Source organism: Chroicocephalus ridibundus, chromosome 4, assembly GCF_963924245.1.
Source record: "Chroicocephalus ridibundus chromosome 4, bChrRid1.1, whole genome shotgun sequence".
Taxonomy (NCBI): domain Eukaryota; kingdom Metazoa; phylum Chordata; class Aves; order Charadriiformes; family Laridae; genus Chroicocephalus; species Chroicocephalus ridibundus.
In genome coordinates this window covers 43,621,662-43,638,759 of record NC_086287.1, presented here as the reverse complement: position 1 = coordinate 43,638,759, position 17,098 = coordinate 43,621,662, and the positions used below count along the sequence as shown (strand labels likewise).

Sequence of the window (17,098 nt, the reverse complement as noted above, 5' to 3'; positions counted from 1 at the left end):
CACACTAAGCACAAAGTAGTTTATGCAAATCAAAATGGAGCAACAGAGTGGAAGTGTAGAGACTGCATGAGTAAGTGCTGAAGTAATGGCCCTTGTATACGCACACTCATTCTCGTTTTCCAAATAGTACTGACTGGAACTCAGGACAAGACTGTCATTTTCAGTCACAGCTTTTTGCTCTGACATACACTTCTGTGATACTGCCAAAGAGAATAACAATGTATGCATTCACAAACACTCCCTTACCTTTAGCTCTTGAACAAGACAGAAAGTCACTATTCTTAAAAGAGGCTTTACATAGTTAGAAACATGAGAGAATTAACTAATTAGTAAACCCCAGATATTTTTTTAAATGAAAATTGCTAACGGTTCATATGCAGTTTATTATATCCTCAAAAAAATCTTCTCTAAAGCTACAAATACAATTTCTTAATATAAAATATTCCTACCTTGTACCGGTGGTTCTTGTGAATGCTATTCTGGAAGCAGTCCATACAGAGTACACAAGTTGGATCAACTGCACAGTCTCTGCAACGAAAATGGTAACTGGAAAACTTTCTAAAACAAACACATGGAATTTTCATGCACAAAAGAAAATGCTGCTCTGAAAAGAAATTTGAAATTAACAGATCCAAATTATAAAAACATTGTCTACTTCACAGAAAGAAGATAAAAGCCAATCTTGTTAGGCTTGAACCATGTCCTCAGACCTGCTGTATCAGAAACATGCTTGATATCACTTTCAAAACTTGTTGCTAATATATTTCTGGTTTTGCTAAGAATAAGCAGCTATGAAACACCATGATGGCCCTGAAGTAACCTTTATTATTGTTTCCAACAACTGCAGCCAGTTTGCTAATGAAACTTTTGCTACACTTCTGCTAGGTTATGTTTATAACTTTTAAAACAGTTAGAAGTTAAAATCTAAGGAGAATACCTTTGTAAAATGAGCCAAAGAATATATACTTTGAAATTTAATTTCAACAGTTTCAGTCATGCACTCAAACACATGAAAATCCAGAATTACATTTGTGGGCAATCTAATTCAATTTTTCTCTATGCTCCACATACATACATTTTTTTTTTACATTGCATTTTGCCCCTAAAACATGTCACTCTTTTTTTCTTTAAATGCTGTTTATTTCTATGCAACTTGTGGATGACAGGCATTTAACGCAACATAACAAGTTTTCTGTTTCATGCCATTGTTCAACATCTATTTCAAGCCTCCTTTACAATACAACTAAAATAGTATGGTAATTCTGATTACAGAATGAATTTCCTTTCAACCCTTTAGATGATAATCATGATTACAATAATTTAATCTTCACTAACATTTATTATCATAAATTGACTGCAAGGTGAGTTAAAAGAACAAAAACTTAATCCAGAAGTTAAAGTTGAATGCCTGATTCAAGACATTTAGATTTTAATATTTCAGAGTATCTGTTATTTTTAGCAATTTAGATGCCTAAAGCAAATGTATATTTAGCTTCAGTTGCAGTAGTAAATACACTATTTTGTATAAATACTACCACATTTTTGTAAGACAGGAACTCAAAAAAAAAAAAAAAGAAAAAGAGACTACCTCTGGGAAGTATAGCTTTGTCTTTTTGCCTGCTATCATACAAGAACTCTGCAGAAGTAGGAACAGAATTATTCCTGTTGCAGCAGCACTAAACTGCCTTGACCATCCTTTCCCTTTGTTCAATCCAATGTCACACTCACTACACACTGTCTAGCAAACAGGTAAGGACTTCAAAGACCATTCTCCTTTCATACACAACACTAACTTATTCCTAGAAAAAGCTGAAGAGTATGTGATTGATTAAAACCTTACAGTGTAATTCATAAACATAAAGTTTACAGAGAGCTTTCATTCTGATATCTCCTAAATTCTAAGGGCTGGATTTTTTATCCATAATAATGTTCTTGATCCTTAATAACAGTCTTTTGGTATTTCTGATTAAATTTTCTAGGGTTTTAAAATAAACTGAAAACTAGAATAAACTATGACAATAGCATCATATTAATACTAATGAATTGCCAGCACCGTTACAATCTTTACATCTACCACAAAGACCTCTGGCTTTTTAATATTAATATATTCTTATTCATACTATTTATATTAATATATTCATATTAATATGAATCAACAAAATAAATTCTATCAAACCAATGGGCTGCCATCTTTAGTATACTCGAGGATGAGACAGAAAGTGAAAACATGACCACTGGTCACGTAGCTATTGCTTAAGCAAAGGACTGACGATGCTCAGAAATGCGGGGTTCTGTTTCAGACTTTGAAAGGGTGAGTACTGTACAGCTCACAGATTTTTATGCCTATTCTCCCTCAATTCAGGTACAGCCCATACTCATACCCTATCATCCAATCTTTTTAACCAATGGCTTTCAGTACCTTTATTATCCTTTACATTTCCTTCCCCATTTCTCTGCCAGAGCCTGCTTTTCACATGCAATTTTCCTCACATTAAAGTGGTTTGAAATGTGAAGCAAATGCCACTGTCAGTTAAGCAAAGACCTACCGTGACCCAAAGAATGATTAGTTAGCAGTGCGACTAATTTTATTAAACCACTTTGCCGCATTATCTCACATGGGAACACTCATGATAACATACCTCCATTCTTACCTGCAAGAGTACGTTGTCTCCCCTCCTTTGAACACCTTCCCACAGAGCTGTGAGGTTCCACTTTGTTGTAGTTTCTCCAGGAACATATCTGGGTCTTCCCCAAACAAATAACATTCCAGGGGGTATAATACTGCTGCCTGGACCATTTCTTCTTGTTTCTCCAGCAAGGGGTCCATTTCAGCTGAGTAAATATTTGGCACATGTTTTGCCAAGCACTGTAAAAACGTAGCTTGGAAGTTGAATCTTTCATCACACCACTGCAAGAAAAGTACACCCATGGATAAACATAAATGAATAAATAAATTTAAAGGTAATAGATTAAGTGCTTCTACTGCGAATCCAGAATTCTTTTCCACATCAGAAGTCAGTTCTGCAAGCAATAAAACCCAAGAAAGCATGGCTTCTCAAGATTTTCTCTGCTATTTTCCTTTCAGTACCCACCACAGTAACCTCTGCTCCCTTGAAGTCATCTACTAAAACACTTTGAGGCAAGAGTTGGCAGGTGCTATGCTACTGTAGAGCAGCCCGCGCACTAATTAATCTTCAACTACGTGCTTGACAACTGGCCAGCCAATACACAAACCTTGCTGTTTGTTCAGCTGCTGGCAAATGGAAGGAGCAGCAGCAGCAGCGGGTTTCCCTGTCTTAGCTGGGAAATAAGTTTGGGATTCATTCCTTAGCCTGCTGATAGTCACAAAACGTGCAACAACTGAATGGCCTTTGAAATTGTTACCCTTCTGTAAAATCTTGTTGAAACTGGTCATCTGGGTTCAAGAGTTACTGAGGGAGAAAGAAGCACAACTGACTGTTTCAGGTTAATATCCTTGGGACGCCTAAACTAAAATGCTATTTTATATTTATAAGGCAATTAATAAAAGTACTTATGTTTTGGCTTGAGGTTCTTAATTTAAGTCCCTAATTTCAATTGCAACTACTCTAGTTCTCTGAACAGTTCTCACCAATTGCTCTATTTCTGTCCTTCAAGTCTGAATATTCTTTCTTTCACATTATTCAGAAATAGCTTTTGTTTTTCCTCATTGCACATCAAGTAAGTTTATCCATCAATGCTTCTAAAACAACCTCCTTTCATGCACAACCTTGATTTATGCCCAAAAATTTATTTTTGCAAGAAAAAAAAAATATATGTAACTTCATAAATAGCTCAAGGGAAATTCCTCTAGGCCAAGAATGAGCAAAGCAACCAGCAGAGAGTTCAGATTGAGAAAAGGCTCAAAGTAGCAGACTAATCAACTTTTTTAAAAGGATGAAAAAGCACAACATCTTACATGAAAGGCAAAAAATGCTGATTTCTCACTTAAAATGAAACCTACATCAATTGAATCAATGGATTGCCCCCCCCAAACTGACGGAGATAAGAGATTAAATAACAGATCTATAAGGCTACAGCTCCCCAGTTTACTACCTAGAACCACAATTCTCCAAAAAAAATAAATTAATCTAGAACACATGCAGTACAAACTGCTGCAATCCCAGTACTCTGAAAGCCGGATCTGCAATCATGTAGAAATTGCATAGCTGTTTTCTGAAAAATTGTATGTCTACCTAATATAGACAAGTACAAAAAAACCTGTCTACTTACAAAATCTAAACAGAAATAGAAGCAAGATACCAGGTTGAAACAGCCTCGATTAACAATAATATCCGTTACCCCAAACTAATCTGTTAAAGGAGATTGGTTCCACGTTGTAACCACTCTAAACACTTCCTTTATGGCTTTAATAAAATACACTACAGTTCTAATATGTTTAGTTTTAGCCTGAGGCTTCTACAGATATTTTGGCTATCAATCTTCCTTAGCATTACCCTTAGGTAGTCCATAATTTCATTTATCAGAGTGATCCATGAACTCAAAGTTATGGAAAAAAAATACATGGCAGACACTGATGAAAAAGAGAAGCCATGGATAATGAGGTCAAGCAGGAGAGCGAATTTGTCCTCAAATCATCCTAGAATATCCTCATTTTATAAATGCAGGTTGACCAGTCTAATCAGATTTCTTGAATCACAAAGCATTCAACCGATCCTCAAATATCTGAAAATGAAGATTCACCCATGAAGTGACAGGAGTCACTTATTTAAAATACAATTCTAACAAAAAAGTCTAGATCAAGAACGGATTTATTACATGAGCAGTAAGCACCACTGTGATCACCATATTGGTCATAACAGCTTTAGCATAGACACGCATGTAATATATAGCATTCTGTATACATACACACACTCAAATATATAGGTATGTATTTATTTTTACATATTCACAGTGGTAAGGAACAAAAGGGAAAGGAAACAAATTAGCAGATTGCCTTTTATTTTAAATAATTTGTTCAAATTTTTCAACTACCTAGCAACAATTTTTTAATAAAAATTTTATTTACCTGGGACATAAAGACACCAAATTGTAAAAAGCAATTGTAAAAAAATTGTAAATTAAATCCAAATTTCTCAAAAACTTGCATAGTAACACTTAAAAAAGAAAAATATCACATTTAGCTGGGAGCTCTCAGAAAGACGTCAAATTGTAAAAGGTAACTGAAAACTGAATTCCTTGATCGCGTGTTTATTTTTTTGCAGGTCTGATTTAATGAGTGGAAGTAAATTATTCCTATCATAAATAAAGTCCATAATTCAACTTTCCTCCTTAAACATGTTTCTTCCCATAACTTGTTTTTGTTTTTTGTTTTAACTTACCTATCCCGCATTATGGCTTTAGCGAGTTCCCCTCAAACTGTATTTGTTCAAATGGGTGTGTGTGACCCTTTGGCACGCTCCCTTCCCAAAGCACAGGAGAATCCCTGTAGTCTGTAGCTCTTCTATCTTAATAAGCCATGCTCCCAAGAGATGGTGTAAGTTTAGCTTCTGTGTCGTTGGAACAGAGGACATCATAGCTTCAAGAAACAGGGGAAAGCTTTCCTGAAAATCTGCCAGAAGTGTAGAACGGGTTCTCACACAGTCTAACTCATAAGCATTTCAAGTATTCCCGTGCAAAGCTTTTAATTCTATTTAAATGTTGTCCAGAGAAGGAAGTAGGGAAACAGAGGGAAGAAGGGAAGCAAAAGAACTCTCTCAAGCAGACTGGCTGCCTTTTGGTAAACACACTAAATTATATCCTCAACCTATACATCACCCAGGAAATATCCATTATATTCACAAGAGAAACAAGAATATTCATTTTCCTATTTCTAAAAGCTGCACCAGGCTAAACTTCAGACCTATCCCATACCCTCTGTGTCTCCTAGGAGAAGCAATTTACTCCTTGCATCAGAATCTGTTTAGCATACTATATTCAACTGTATAAAATTACACACAAAATCATCAAAAAAATACAGAAGCTGCCAAATAAAGCACTCCCTTAAGTTCAGACTGACTGTCCAATGCTAGCTTGGTCCCCTTGTGCACACATATTGAAATTCAGGTTTGAATACTTTGATTAACACTTTGAGCAGTCCCACCTTCCCTCTGCTCACTCACTCCTTTACACGTCAAGTGCTCAGCTGCTACAGATATGAAAACCATATGAATTAATAAATTGTTGTTTTTTCTTTATTGACTGGCAAAGAAGAAATAAAATACTGTATTATCATCAAGTTCTAACCATCCTATGCACGGGATGAGCTGGGAGTCTAGAAAAGCCTAAGAGCCGTGCGAAACAGCAGCAAGCAGAGCCGGGGCTTGCACTGCAGCATTCTGCCCAGCACTGGCACAGGCTGCCCTGAGAGGCTGCGGAGCCGCCATCCTTGGACATACTCAAAAGCCAACAGGACATGGTCCTGGGCAACCTGTCCTAGGTTGGGCAGGGAGTTTGGACAGGACGACCTCCAGAGTTCCCTTCCAGCCCCAACCATTCTGTGATTCAAGTACCTTCACCAGGAGAAATATTACTTCTTTCTCAGTTTCTTGTAGTCTTTCAATTTCTACCACAAGTAAGCGCGACTTAAGAGAGCTTAAGTAACTTAAGCACTTAGCTCTACTAAGTCATTTTCCAAATTTGATGCCACTCAAAAATGAATTTGAAGCAGTGTACTGAAAGAGGCAGAGATCATGAGATAGAGCAATTAAGATAAGAACATAATCATGTAACTAAAATACTACTATTGGTTGTCTCTCCACAGCCCCCCAGTGCTCACACCCAGCCCTCCAGGGCCCACAGACTGTAACTAACAGAGGAAAGCCCAGAGGAAGCAAGCCTCAATACACTCCATTCCCATCGACACTATTCCACTGGAAAATATTTTTGGACTGCAAGGTGAAAATTACTGAATTTAGGGGAAAAAATCACCTCTGCATACATTTGGAGTAAGTTAAGGCTTACCTTCAAATTTTAATTCTGAAATTTCTGTGCTTTTAAATATCTGGATTGGCAACCTTAGTAAAGTTCTTTTGGTAGGTGTTTTTGGTCATTTTCTCATTTTTATTAAGTTACCTGAAGAAACAGCCATGCCATCATATGGACCATACAGTCATACGCATGGCCGAGAAATAAAAGAGCCACAAACAATGACCAGAATGAGCTCAGGGAGTAATCACAGCAGCAGCACACAACCACCCCTCCTGTGGAGGGAGCAACATCCACCTCATGCCGGTGGGCATTCCCAGGTATTGAAAACAGCAGGCAGAGGTGACACTTGGGAACCGACATTAACAAAGACCATATGTAAAAGACATACATAGCCTCCTGTGTCTTCTTTTATACTTTACATCTCTATCCTTCTCCAGCCTCATCTTTATTCTTCCTTCAATCAGGCCTTCCTGTCACATTCTCCTTTTTTAAAATAACAGTAATTCTTAAACTGCATGAAAAAGGGAGATGAGGGGAACCAGGAGTTGCAAAGCTATGTTTCTCAAGTGTAAGTGGTTTTGTCAAAAAAGCAGAGACAGCATCCATTTTGTCCAAGACTTTTGATTTGTTCCGTATAACAAAAGCAGTAATCTATAATTTTTAATGGCTCTTCAGAAGAGTATGACTATAGAAGTGGCACCTCACAATACCACTTGAGAAAGAATCATTAGAAGATAATCTCTTGCATGGAAACATGTCTTCCTCTGTGGGATCAGACTACTAATATTTCTTCCCATGCGTAAGCACACAGAGATCTTCCAAAAAGTCAATTCCAACTAAAAGGACAGTTTGTAGGCTTTTTTCAAACCCTTTAAATAAGCATCACGTCAGAAAAGGTCAGAGGATGAAGAATTACACTTGCCTACAAATACTGCTATAAAAAGAGCAAAATATCTGTCGTTGATATATCCAATATATCCGTACCCAATGTTGTCACTCACAAACGCATTCATTTGTGAATACTGCAAATAATAATAGGCATGAGCGCTAAGTATATGCAGAAACAGAGAAAAAAAAAATCACTTTTCACCTATAGCTCAAGCGTCAAATGAAATTTCTCACCACTATGACAGAACTTCTTCATCATTGCAACAGGTTTATTACGTACATTAATTCAGTAGCCATTACTTCCATGACAGTTTTTGATTTACATTCTAAGCACAGTTCTGTTTGAATTCTAAAGTCTTTTCAAATTAACAGTTTGCATTAGGCAATACTATAAAAAGCAGCTCTACTTTAACTGCAGTGATTGACACACTGATCTTTTAGTGCAAAAGTACTGCATAAATTTCAAGACTACATTTTTAGAAATATACATTAATGTAATCAGTGAAAAGAAGGAATATTAATATTTATAAACATTAAATAACAAATTATGAAGGAATAGACATTGCCAGTAGCACAAACTAAAACCTGAACCTGGTCCAACATTCAAGTTTAACAGAGTAGTAAAAGAACTTAGTTTGTGCATGACAAATCTGTCAAGCATGAGACGGCAATACCAGCTGCCTGTCAAAACAGCTGGTAGAAGCAGAATTTTAACAGTAAATCGATAAAATGCTGGGGACACATTGATTTCAGGCAGATGCCATTCAACATTAATACGGAATGCAAAAGGCTGCTTTACTTTAATGCACAGAACAGCTGTTAGTAGTTAAACAGAGATTAGCAGGACAACAGATCCCAGGAAACTTTTATTCTGATATTGTCTATCCAATTGAGCAACCATAAAAGATATCTTAAAAGGATAAACATGCAGTAGTTCTTTGATAAATATGCAGAATACTTAAAATTTCTTTAGAAAGCAAACTTCAAAATATTCTTGAACTAACATTTTCATATAAGGTTCTGCTTTTAAATGTTTAGTTCAGTTTTTCCTTCTGATTATTTTAGTTTAAAATTCTGTTTTCTACTGCACTGAAAATAAGATCCAACTGCAGTGCATAACACCTAGGCATTATTTTTACTAAAAATAACAAGATGACAAGGCAACCTATTTCAACCTCAAAAGATACATATTCCCCAAAGAAGAGGCTTCAAAAATAAGCACTAGGAATTAATTAGCATATTTGTTCTTCCCTGCCTTAAATCAAACTGAATTTTTTTAGGAGCACAAATTCTACTATCTCAGGAGGGGCACGGTTCAGGGAGATAAAACGGAAGCTTACTCTAGCTTTTTGTCACTTAAGCACTGCGTAGCTGTTCATGATGTTTCACATTCTCCGACAAAGTACAGCCGATGTTTCAGTAGAGAACCTAAGCTTAAAAAATGACGGTTTAGAACTCAATTACAAAATATCCGTTTTCTAACACGACAGTCACATGGCTCCTTTATATTAACATAGCTGGTAACCAGCCACGTACCAAACTTTGGTCCGCTCTGCAAGAAGCAAATTTGGTTTCAAAAGTTATTTTGTATTGGCAGAACATGGGTAACATTCAAGACCATCTAACATTGTCCTAACAAAACATCAACTCTGACCTAAAGACATAAAAGAACTGTTTGATCTCTACATTCATTTAAACTTTGGCCCCTAAGCCAAAGCAGGGTGCCAATTAATGTTAAAAGATGCTTTAATGATGCAGGTGTTTGCCCACTGGGAATGAGACTTGTAACAGCACAGACTACTGAAGCTTTTTCTACAGTAGAATCTTACCCCAATTCCAGCAGTCTCCAACAGCTAACAGTTTAGCTGAACTAGAGCAAACTAGTGATAACCAGAGAAGCAAAAAAGTAACCGCCAGCACCAGCAGCTACTGCTTTGGCTGCTGGACAGTTAAAACTAATGTCATATTCAGGGTAAGCAATGCCCAGAGCCAGGCTGTTCAACGTCCTTGAAACTGCAGGCCAGGTGTCAGTTTTAAAATCAGACTCACCTCCAATATCACTGGAGTGCAGCTTCAGTTGACAGGGATCAGCACGTGGATACAAACAGGTGGCCAAGGAGACATTTCAAGTGAAATCATGGCCTGTAGTTCTCTCTCTGCCACGCTGCAGATATCATACTGCCTACCAACTGAACGCTCTAGCCTAAATACACTACAAAATTAGCAGGCTACTACTAAGTAGGTTCAACAGGCAAAACAAAATAGCCAGAAATTCTAGAATTCCCAAGTCTTTGAGGCATGCAATCTAAACGCCTTTCATGTTCCAAATTTTTTGGTCAAACCTGCGTTAGGTAGATAGCAATGTACAACACATCAACACTACAGGAAATAGGAATTCAGTATCAGGCATTAAATATACAAAATACATATTTTGTAAAAATAGTTATTCTCCCTAGAAAAATCATCACCTTTGCAGAGTTATTTGTAGCACTCTTGTGAGACTTGAAAATAGAACTTTTTGTTTAAGTTCTGACCATTGATATAACAGATCCTTCTTATTTTGTTTCTAAAGAAACAAAGGAAAGGCTTTGATTCCTTCCTTGTCTGATCCTTAACACCCATGCTGTAGTCTCCTACCCTTGATGGAACAGAGTCTCTATCAAATTTCTTAGCATCAGACTACACTTCAAAAATTGCAGCTATGGTGGATATTTATGAAGTAGTAATTCATTAATTTGGTATAGTTATGTTTAAAGAAAAAAAAAAAAGCAAAACCAGAAAGTGACATATGTTTATACCAGGCTTTTGTATTAATGCTGGTGTACTAAAACTCGCCTTGCACCCACGCAATTTTCCATTATCATGAATTTTAAGATCCCTTGTATACATAGTCTAATTCTGCAGTGAATTAATGTGTAATAAAATTCAGGTCAATCTATCTGTATCTAGCACTAACTCAGCATCTCCCAAAGGCCTTCCCTTACACAAGAAAGCCAACCTGTTTATCCCTAGCTTCTCTACTGCTCTGGGATCTTGAAGACACTTAAACAGTTGCACGATATCAGGAACATCCACCTGCAGCTACATTCTCCTGGAGCCACATACCTCTCACAGCACAATAACAGTATAACAGCCGAATTACAGCAACTGTAATTTGTGCCCTTTTTGTGGACTTGAGCAAAGCTGACAGATACTTCCACTATCACAGTTCACTCCTGCACTAACAAAAGCCACAAAAATTACTCCAGTTACCTATTACAACTTCACGGACTCCACTTCTTGGACACTGATACAAGTGTAGAGTAGACAGTGTTCTGCTAATACACTCCGCTGTTCTAAAAACAGTAGCTTTGACTAGATGCGATTCAGGGTTTATTTACACAAAAGGATATGCTGGTTTACCTAAAGATGAAATTTTAAACTAATTTAGCTTAACATAAACTGATGTAAAATTATATGGACATGTCATCTGGTTGTCGTGGTTTTGGCCAAATTGGCCAATGGCCAGCAACAGATACTCCCCCCGCCAGCCTCTCATATACAGAGAGGAGGAGGAGAGATAAAGAGAGATTTATGAGTTTAGAAGAAACTAAACTACTTTAATGAAATATTAATAATAAAATAAAAAGGAAAATAATGAAATAGATACAGAATATACAAAACCGTATTAAGCTCCCAGGATGACATCACCATCAGGCACTGGGGAAGTCCCAGGCTGGACTCAGCAACGGGTGGGAACTGGATTCCACAGATGGAGTCAAGAACACATGGATCGGGATCAAAGGCAGATGAACAGACAGGGTCCTCCTTGGATGTCAGCCACTGAAGGAAGAGACTTGACCCTTTGATCCCTCAGCTTTTATACTGAGCATGGGGCAGATGGGATGGAATATCCCTGTTGGTCAATTTTGGGTCACCTGCCCTGTACGCTCCTCCCCACAGGTGGGACCCCTCTACACTTTTCCGCTTCCAACCCTCCAATGGGGCAAATAATGAAATTAGTTGACCTTGGTTGTTATAGCAATAAGTACAAGCAAGGGCCTCTCTGCGTACCATTCCTTGGCACAAACTGTCTTATCACTCTGAACGAACTGTTTTAGACACAACATGCTGTTAATTTCAGAGAGTTAGAAGAGGCCTAGCTAAGAAATAAAATTACTGAACAGAAAATTGGTTCTGTTTTACTTCAAACCAGGACACTGGTCTAAGCAAGTTCACTCAGTTCAGGAGAGGTTAGATTTAAAACTGAAAGAAATGCCTGACTGATATTTCATTAATCTCAAGTTTGAGATATGTGCATATGAATATGAACGTCCCCTCCATATTACTACTTGATTACACCACCGCTATAGAAGTATGGCTTCTCATATGCATTTTCTCAACAATATAATAGCATTGAATGGCACAACCCAAAATCTGAAATAGCTTGTAACGCACAAGCACCTGCATCATGTTTTGCTTTCCAAGATTAAGTGGTTTTCCTTCAAGTTATTTTCCTGCCTTTAAAGAAAATATCCTAATAATAAAGCTCTTCGCTTCTTGTACACCACTACCCTGCTTACATTTATACTTTTGTACAGGAGTATTGAGTGATGACAAAAGGTGGGACTGATGAAAAAAACCCCTTTTCTTCACAAGTATTACTGAGAAGGTACATGTACATCAAAATTTTAAGATTTTGTATAAATTAAAATCTTTGAAATATTTTAGTATCTACAACCTGGCTTGTATATTCCAGATAGGCATCACCAAAGCAGGCAGGAGTCAAACCGGAATTTGTTTAGAATACAGATGGACAAACAACTAAAAGGCTGGGTCCAGCCTGCAAAGCAGGCTTTTATTGGGCCACCGGCAATGCCTGCTAGCCAGCTACTAGACAAGCCAAGTCCAACCCATCAGTCAGCCAACAGCAATGCTGTTGGGAAAGAAAAGAAAGTAAACTTAAGTTTGGTAGACAGGGTTTACTGCAGTACCAGTGCAGCCCAAATTCAGCCCTCTCTCCTTCAGGGCAGCTCAGCTCAGGAAGCAATGCAACCAGTATAAAGAAGAGGGCAGAGACAGAACCTGACTTCAACTAACACAGTGAATCACCAACTCGGGTATTTCCAACCACAGTCATCCAACCCGAAGAGTTGGAGTTAAGTGCACAGAAGAAACCATAGAGTTGGGCTGGGTGCAGAAGAGTTTATTACCTGAGTCATCACCATCCATTCCAGAATCAGTCTGGCACCTGCAGAATCATTTAGGTAATCCTGCATCATGTACCCAGCGCTCTGTGAAGGTTTATTAGTCATGCAGCCAGATGTGGTGCTGCACTGCAACCAACTGCACCCAGAGCCAGAGATGAAAAAGGAGAGCAAAAGTCGGTCTGACTGGGCTGACGCCAAGACAGATTTGACAACTTCAGTAAGGACGAAGCTCTCTCCACTCAGCCAGTTGTTTCTGCTCCACATTCCCTCAACTTCCCAATTCTAGCACAACAGCGAAAGGACATTCAGAGTAGCTGTGCACGGTCAAAACACAAGTCAGACAAGATACGTTAGTTCCACCTAATTAGTATCAGCTTTAGCACAGCAGTAAATTGGGTGTACTGCTTCCAGATTACAGCTTTCTCTGGCATCAGTATAGCCAGGTTTGCAAGCAACTTCACGAACGCTGTCAGACCCAACCTAAGTCCATATCCCTAACACCCCTTCTCCCTTAATATATGCCCCATACTCCCTGTCAAAATTCCTGCAGTTTGCTTGGATACATAGCAGACAGCCCAACCTGGGTGGCCACCCACCTCTCTTGCAATAACAGTAATTCTAGCGCAGAGTCTCTCAATTGGCTGAAACCACATAAAAATTAAGACAACGTAGTTGATGAGCATCAACTTTGAGCAGATGAGGATCTCTTTAACATCTTTCCCCATGTTTTTCACAATACCACTATTATGAGTTTTACACATTGCCTGGGTTAATGCAGCCTCTTATGTCCCCGAATAATGGAAGGTTGATTGCATTGTTTTGCTGCTGATTGCAACTATCACTCACAGTACCTCTCTGACTCTACACATGGCTCTCAAGCTTAGGAAGTTGCCTGACTCAGGCTGCATTTTTTTGAAACTACAATGCAATCGAATTACATTTTTACTAGTTTAAAATCAAATTGCTTTTAATATAGGAAAAAAAAATCAACACATAGACCTGTTATGGCCACAGAAATATACTTCGCTTTAGAAATGGCTCTGTAGTCACAGACTGCATTCTTATGATTTGCAGAGACCCTTATAATTCTGAGAGGAAAGGTACGACGAATAATTGTTGTTGCCCTAGCACTACCACCTGCAAGAGAAGTTCCATGAGTAAACATCTCTCTAATTACATCTTCCTCATTTTATTAATGGTGTGTAGCATCATGTAAAAAGTAGCTATTCCACAGGCTTGCCAGTGCCCAACTTTTAAACATCCACAGTCAAAAGTTTCAAAACCACAGTATGTATTCGGGTTGTTGCAGGAAAATATAACATAGAATGCAGTAAAATTTCTGCCATGCATTTGGACTCCCTTTCTTAAACTGACAGCCTTTGGGTTTTGAACTCCACTAGCAAAAATGTTTGCAACATAGTAATCACTTCGCAAGGCTGTGAAGGAAAGCACAGGAGGCCCTCACCTACTTTCACTAGCCAGATTCAGCACCAAGTTGTGTTCAGTAAGGGAATATTGAATCCATAGGTGACTGAAGTAATTCACAGAGAGGAGAATTCTGTTCAGCAAATGAACAACTGTCTCCATCTACATCCTTTCTAAACCTCGCTATTTGTTGCTTCATTCACACTCTGCAGAATGATAATCTGTTACTCGGCCTTTTTTGTTCCACAGTAAAGTCACCTTTAATTAGGAAAGGTAAAGCCAGAATAAAAGGTGCATGTATACGCTGCGGCGTTTTAAGGACGCGTGATAGCCTTTGGAGCTTTCTAAAGTCTGATCTCGTCTAATTACCGAGAGGTCAAACGAAGAGAGGGGAATGAAGGCGGGGGGTGGGTGATGCTGCAGGGAGCTGGCGACAAACCGCTTCCCTCCGGGCCGCCTGACAGCGCCTCGCTGGGCCCAGGGCAGGGCTACCTCTCCGGGGCACGGGCCGCCGGGGCCGAGGCCGGGCCGGGTGCGCAGGGGGCAGCGGGCCGCCCGCCCTTCTCCTGGGCTCCGGCCCCGCTGCTGGCCATCGCACCTCGGCAGCTGCCACCGCCGCCGCCCGCCGGCAACAGCGGGCATACAATAGCGCGTCCCGCCCCTCCACACGGCGGCCCCACCAGAGAGGACGCGGCCCCCACGGCGCCGCCCCATCGGGCGGAGGCCGCCGGCTCCCCTCCGCGGCGGGCAGCGGGGCGCCCCACGGCCGGAAAAGCTAGACGGGTCGGCGGGGTGGCAGCGAGGGCAGGGCACAGGCTGCCCCCGAGCGGGGGCAAGGGGAACCGCGCCGGGCTGCAGCCTCACCATGGCTCGCTCCTGGGGCTGCGCGTGGACCCTGCCGCCCGCTGCTCCCGCCGCTGCTGCTCCGGGCCCTCCGTTGCCTCCGTCCGCCATTTTGAGAGCGAGGGACGCGACCGGCGAGGCCGTCACCGCCCGGAAGGAGCCGCCACCGTCACCCGGCCGCCGCGCCGCGTCGCCTCCACAGCCCGCCCCCCGCGGCGGCCCGGGTGGCACCGCGCAGGCGCCGCCCGCCCTACGCGCATGCTCCACGGCGCTGAGTCGGTGCGGGAGGTCAGCGGTGCAGGCAGCGCTGTCCCAGAGGCGGTAGGGCGGAGGAGGGTGAATAGGCTGAGTTCGGGAGGTGCGGTGAAGCGAGCGCGGTTGCCTTGGCCCGGCCCGGCCCGCTGAGGAGCGCTGTGAGGGGCTGAGGAAGGCCCGGAGCCCGGGAGACCGAGGCGGAGTGCTTCCCCGGGGTGTGTGAGGACGGTCGGCAAAGCGAAACTCGCGTTGGTTCCGCCCGCGGAGTTACGTGGGTGACGTTCCTCTGCGGGCCCTTAAACTGCAGGATGCAGGTGTTCGCTCAGGGCCCTGCATTAATAGCAAGATAATAAACGTTTTAAGTAATTTTCCTACACAATACTGCGGTGTTACACTATTTCAGCAGACTCCCATTTCATATTTCAGCATGTCTCCTATTTGGGCTAAGCAAAAGCAAAATTTTAGGAACTTTGTACAAGCATGGGAGGCAGCAGTAGTTTTGGCACGTCACTGTCTCCAAGGTCAAAGTTTTTCCTCCACTAGAACTGCGGTGGGTATTCTGCGTTTGCTGCTCTGGCAGAAGACTGGGGTGTTAAGGAACTTGGCTGATACGTGACAGACCTGGCCTCAATGCTGCTTGGAAGTTTTCCAGATGGTTGCAAACCAGTCCATTTGCGCAATTCCCTGGGTTTATACCTTTCTAAGGCTGGGGAAATAGGTGGAATAGCCATAGCTTTGGACCTCGCAGGCATACATGCTAACTACCTATGTCTAATAACTCTGTTTTGAAGAAGACTGACTCCTTCCTCGCTGCTTCAAGCCTCCAAGCAACCCTTCCACATTCCTCGTTTATCAGTATGGATGGGATGAAGGTTGCAAGTGACCTTTTCAGGTATATTTAATAGAGTTTTCTCACTGTAGCTGGCCACAGGTCCTCCCAAAGTTCTTCTCTTACATCTTTAGAATATTTGACTAGCTTTTCCGTAGAAGCTACCATTCATCTTCATTTTAAGTCACTGCAGACTTATTTACCTTATTGAAATCTGTCACTTAAAATTACTGAGTAGATAATGTCACTGAGACAGGTTTAGGCATGAGAGATAAAGAAAGACAAAGCTTCATCTAGTTTTGTCCGTGTGTGTTGCAAGTCTGCGTTCAACCCTTTTCGATGGCATGGCTGATCTCTAACCAGCAGGACAACAGCCAGCTTTAGACTGCAATTACTGGAGTCCTCATCATGTTTTAGCATCAACAGTAGCAATTATGTCTTACAGCTTCCGATGTAGTCGAGCAAGAGAAGCAAGGCTGGGATTCCAAGACAGCAACGAACGCGCTCGAGCAGCGGCAGGGCCGCCTGCGGTCCCCTCGGCTGCAAGATGGGTGTCTTGCGTGGCCATGTCTTTTAGCTGAACTATGGGTATGGTTTCACTTTAGTGTGGGACTTTTAGAAGAAGTTATGCTAATATAAACCAGCTGCTTTAGTTGAAGAAGAGTATGGATTTATTAAGGAAAATAGTACAAAAAAAAGAAATATTTGGAACCCACGTATG

General features: G+C 40.7%; 1 protein-coding gene across 2 annotated transcripts in view; it reads right to left on the bottom strand.

Annotated features, from left to right (window-relative positions):
- UBR1 (ubiquitin protein ligase E3 component n-recognin 1) overlaps positions 1-15,447 on the bottom strand; it is a 67,928-nt gene extending 52,481 nt beyond the window's left edge. For both annotated transcript variants that reach the window (XM_063331803.1, XM_063331805.1), the window contains exons 1-3: positions 15,315-15,447; positions 2,652-2,908; positions 450-528 (exon numbers count right to left, since the gene is read on the bottom strand). In XM_063331803.1, the coding sequence (XP_063187873.1) occupies positions 450-528; positions 2,652-2,908; positions 15,315-15,404 (426 nt within the window). In that variant the 5' untranslated portion in view covers positions 15,405-15,447. The remainder of the gene's footprint in view (positions 1-449; positions 529-2,651; positions 2,909-15,314) is intronic.
- Between the last annotated feature and the right edge of the window lie 1,651 nt (positions 15,448-17,098).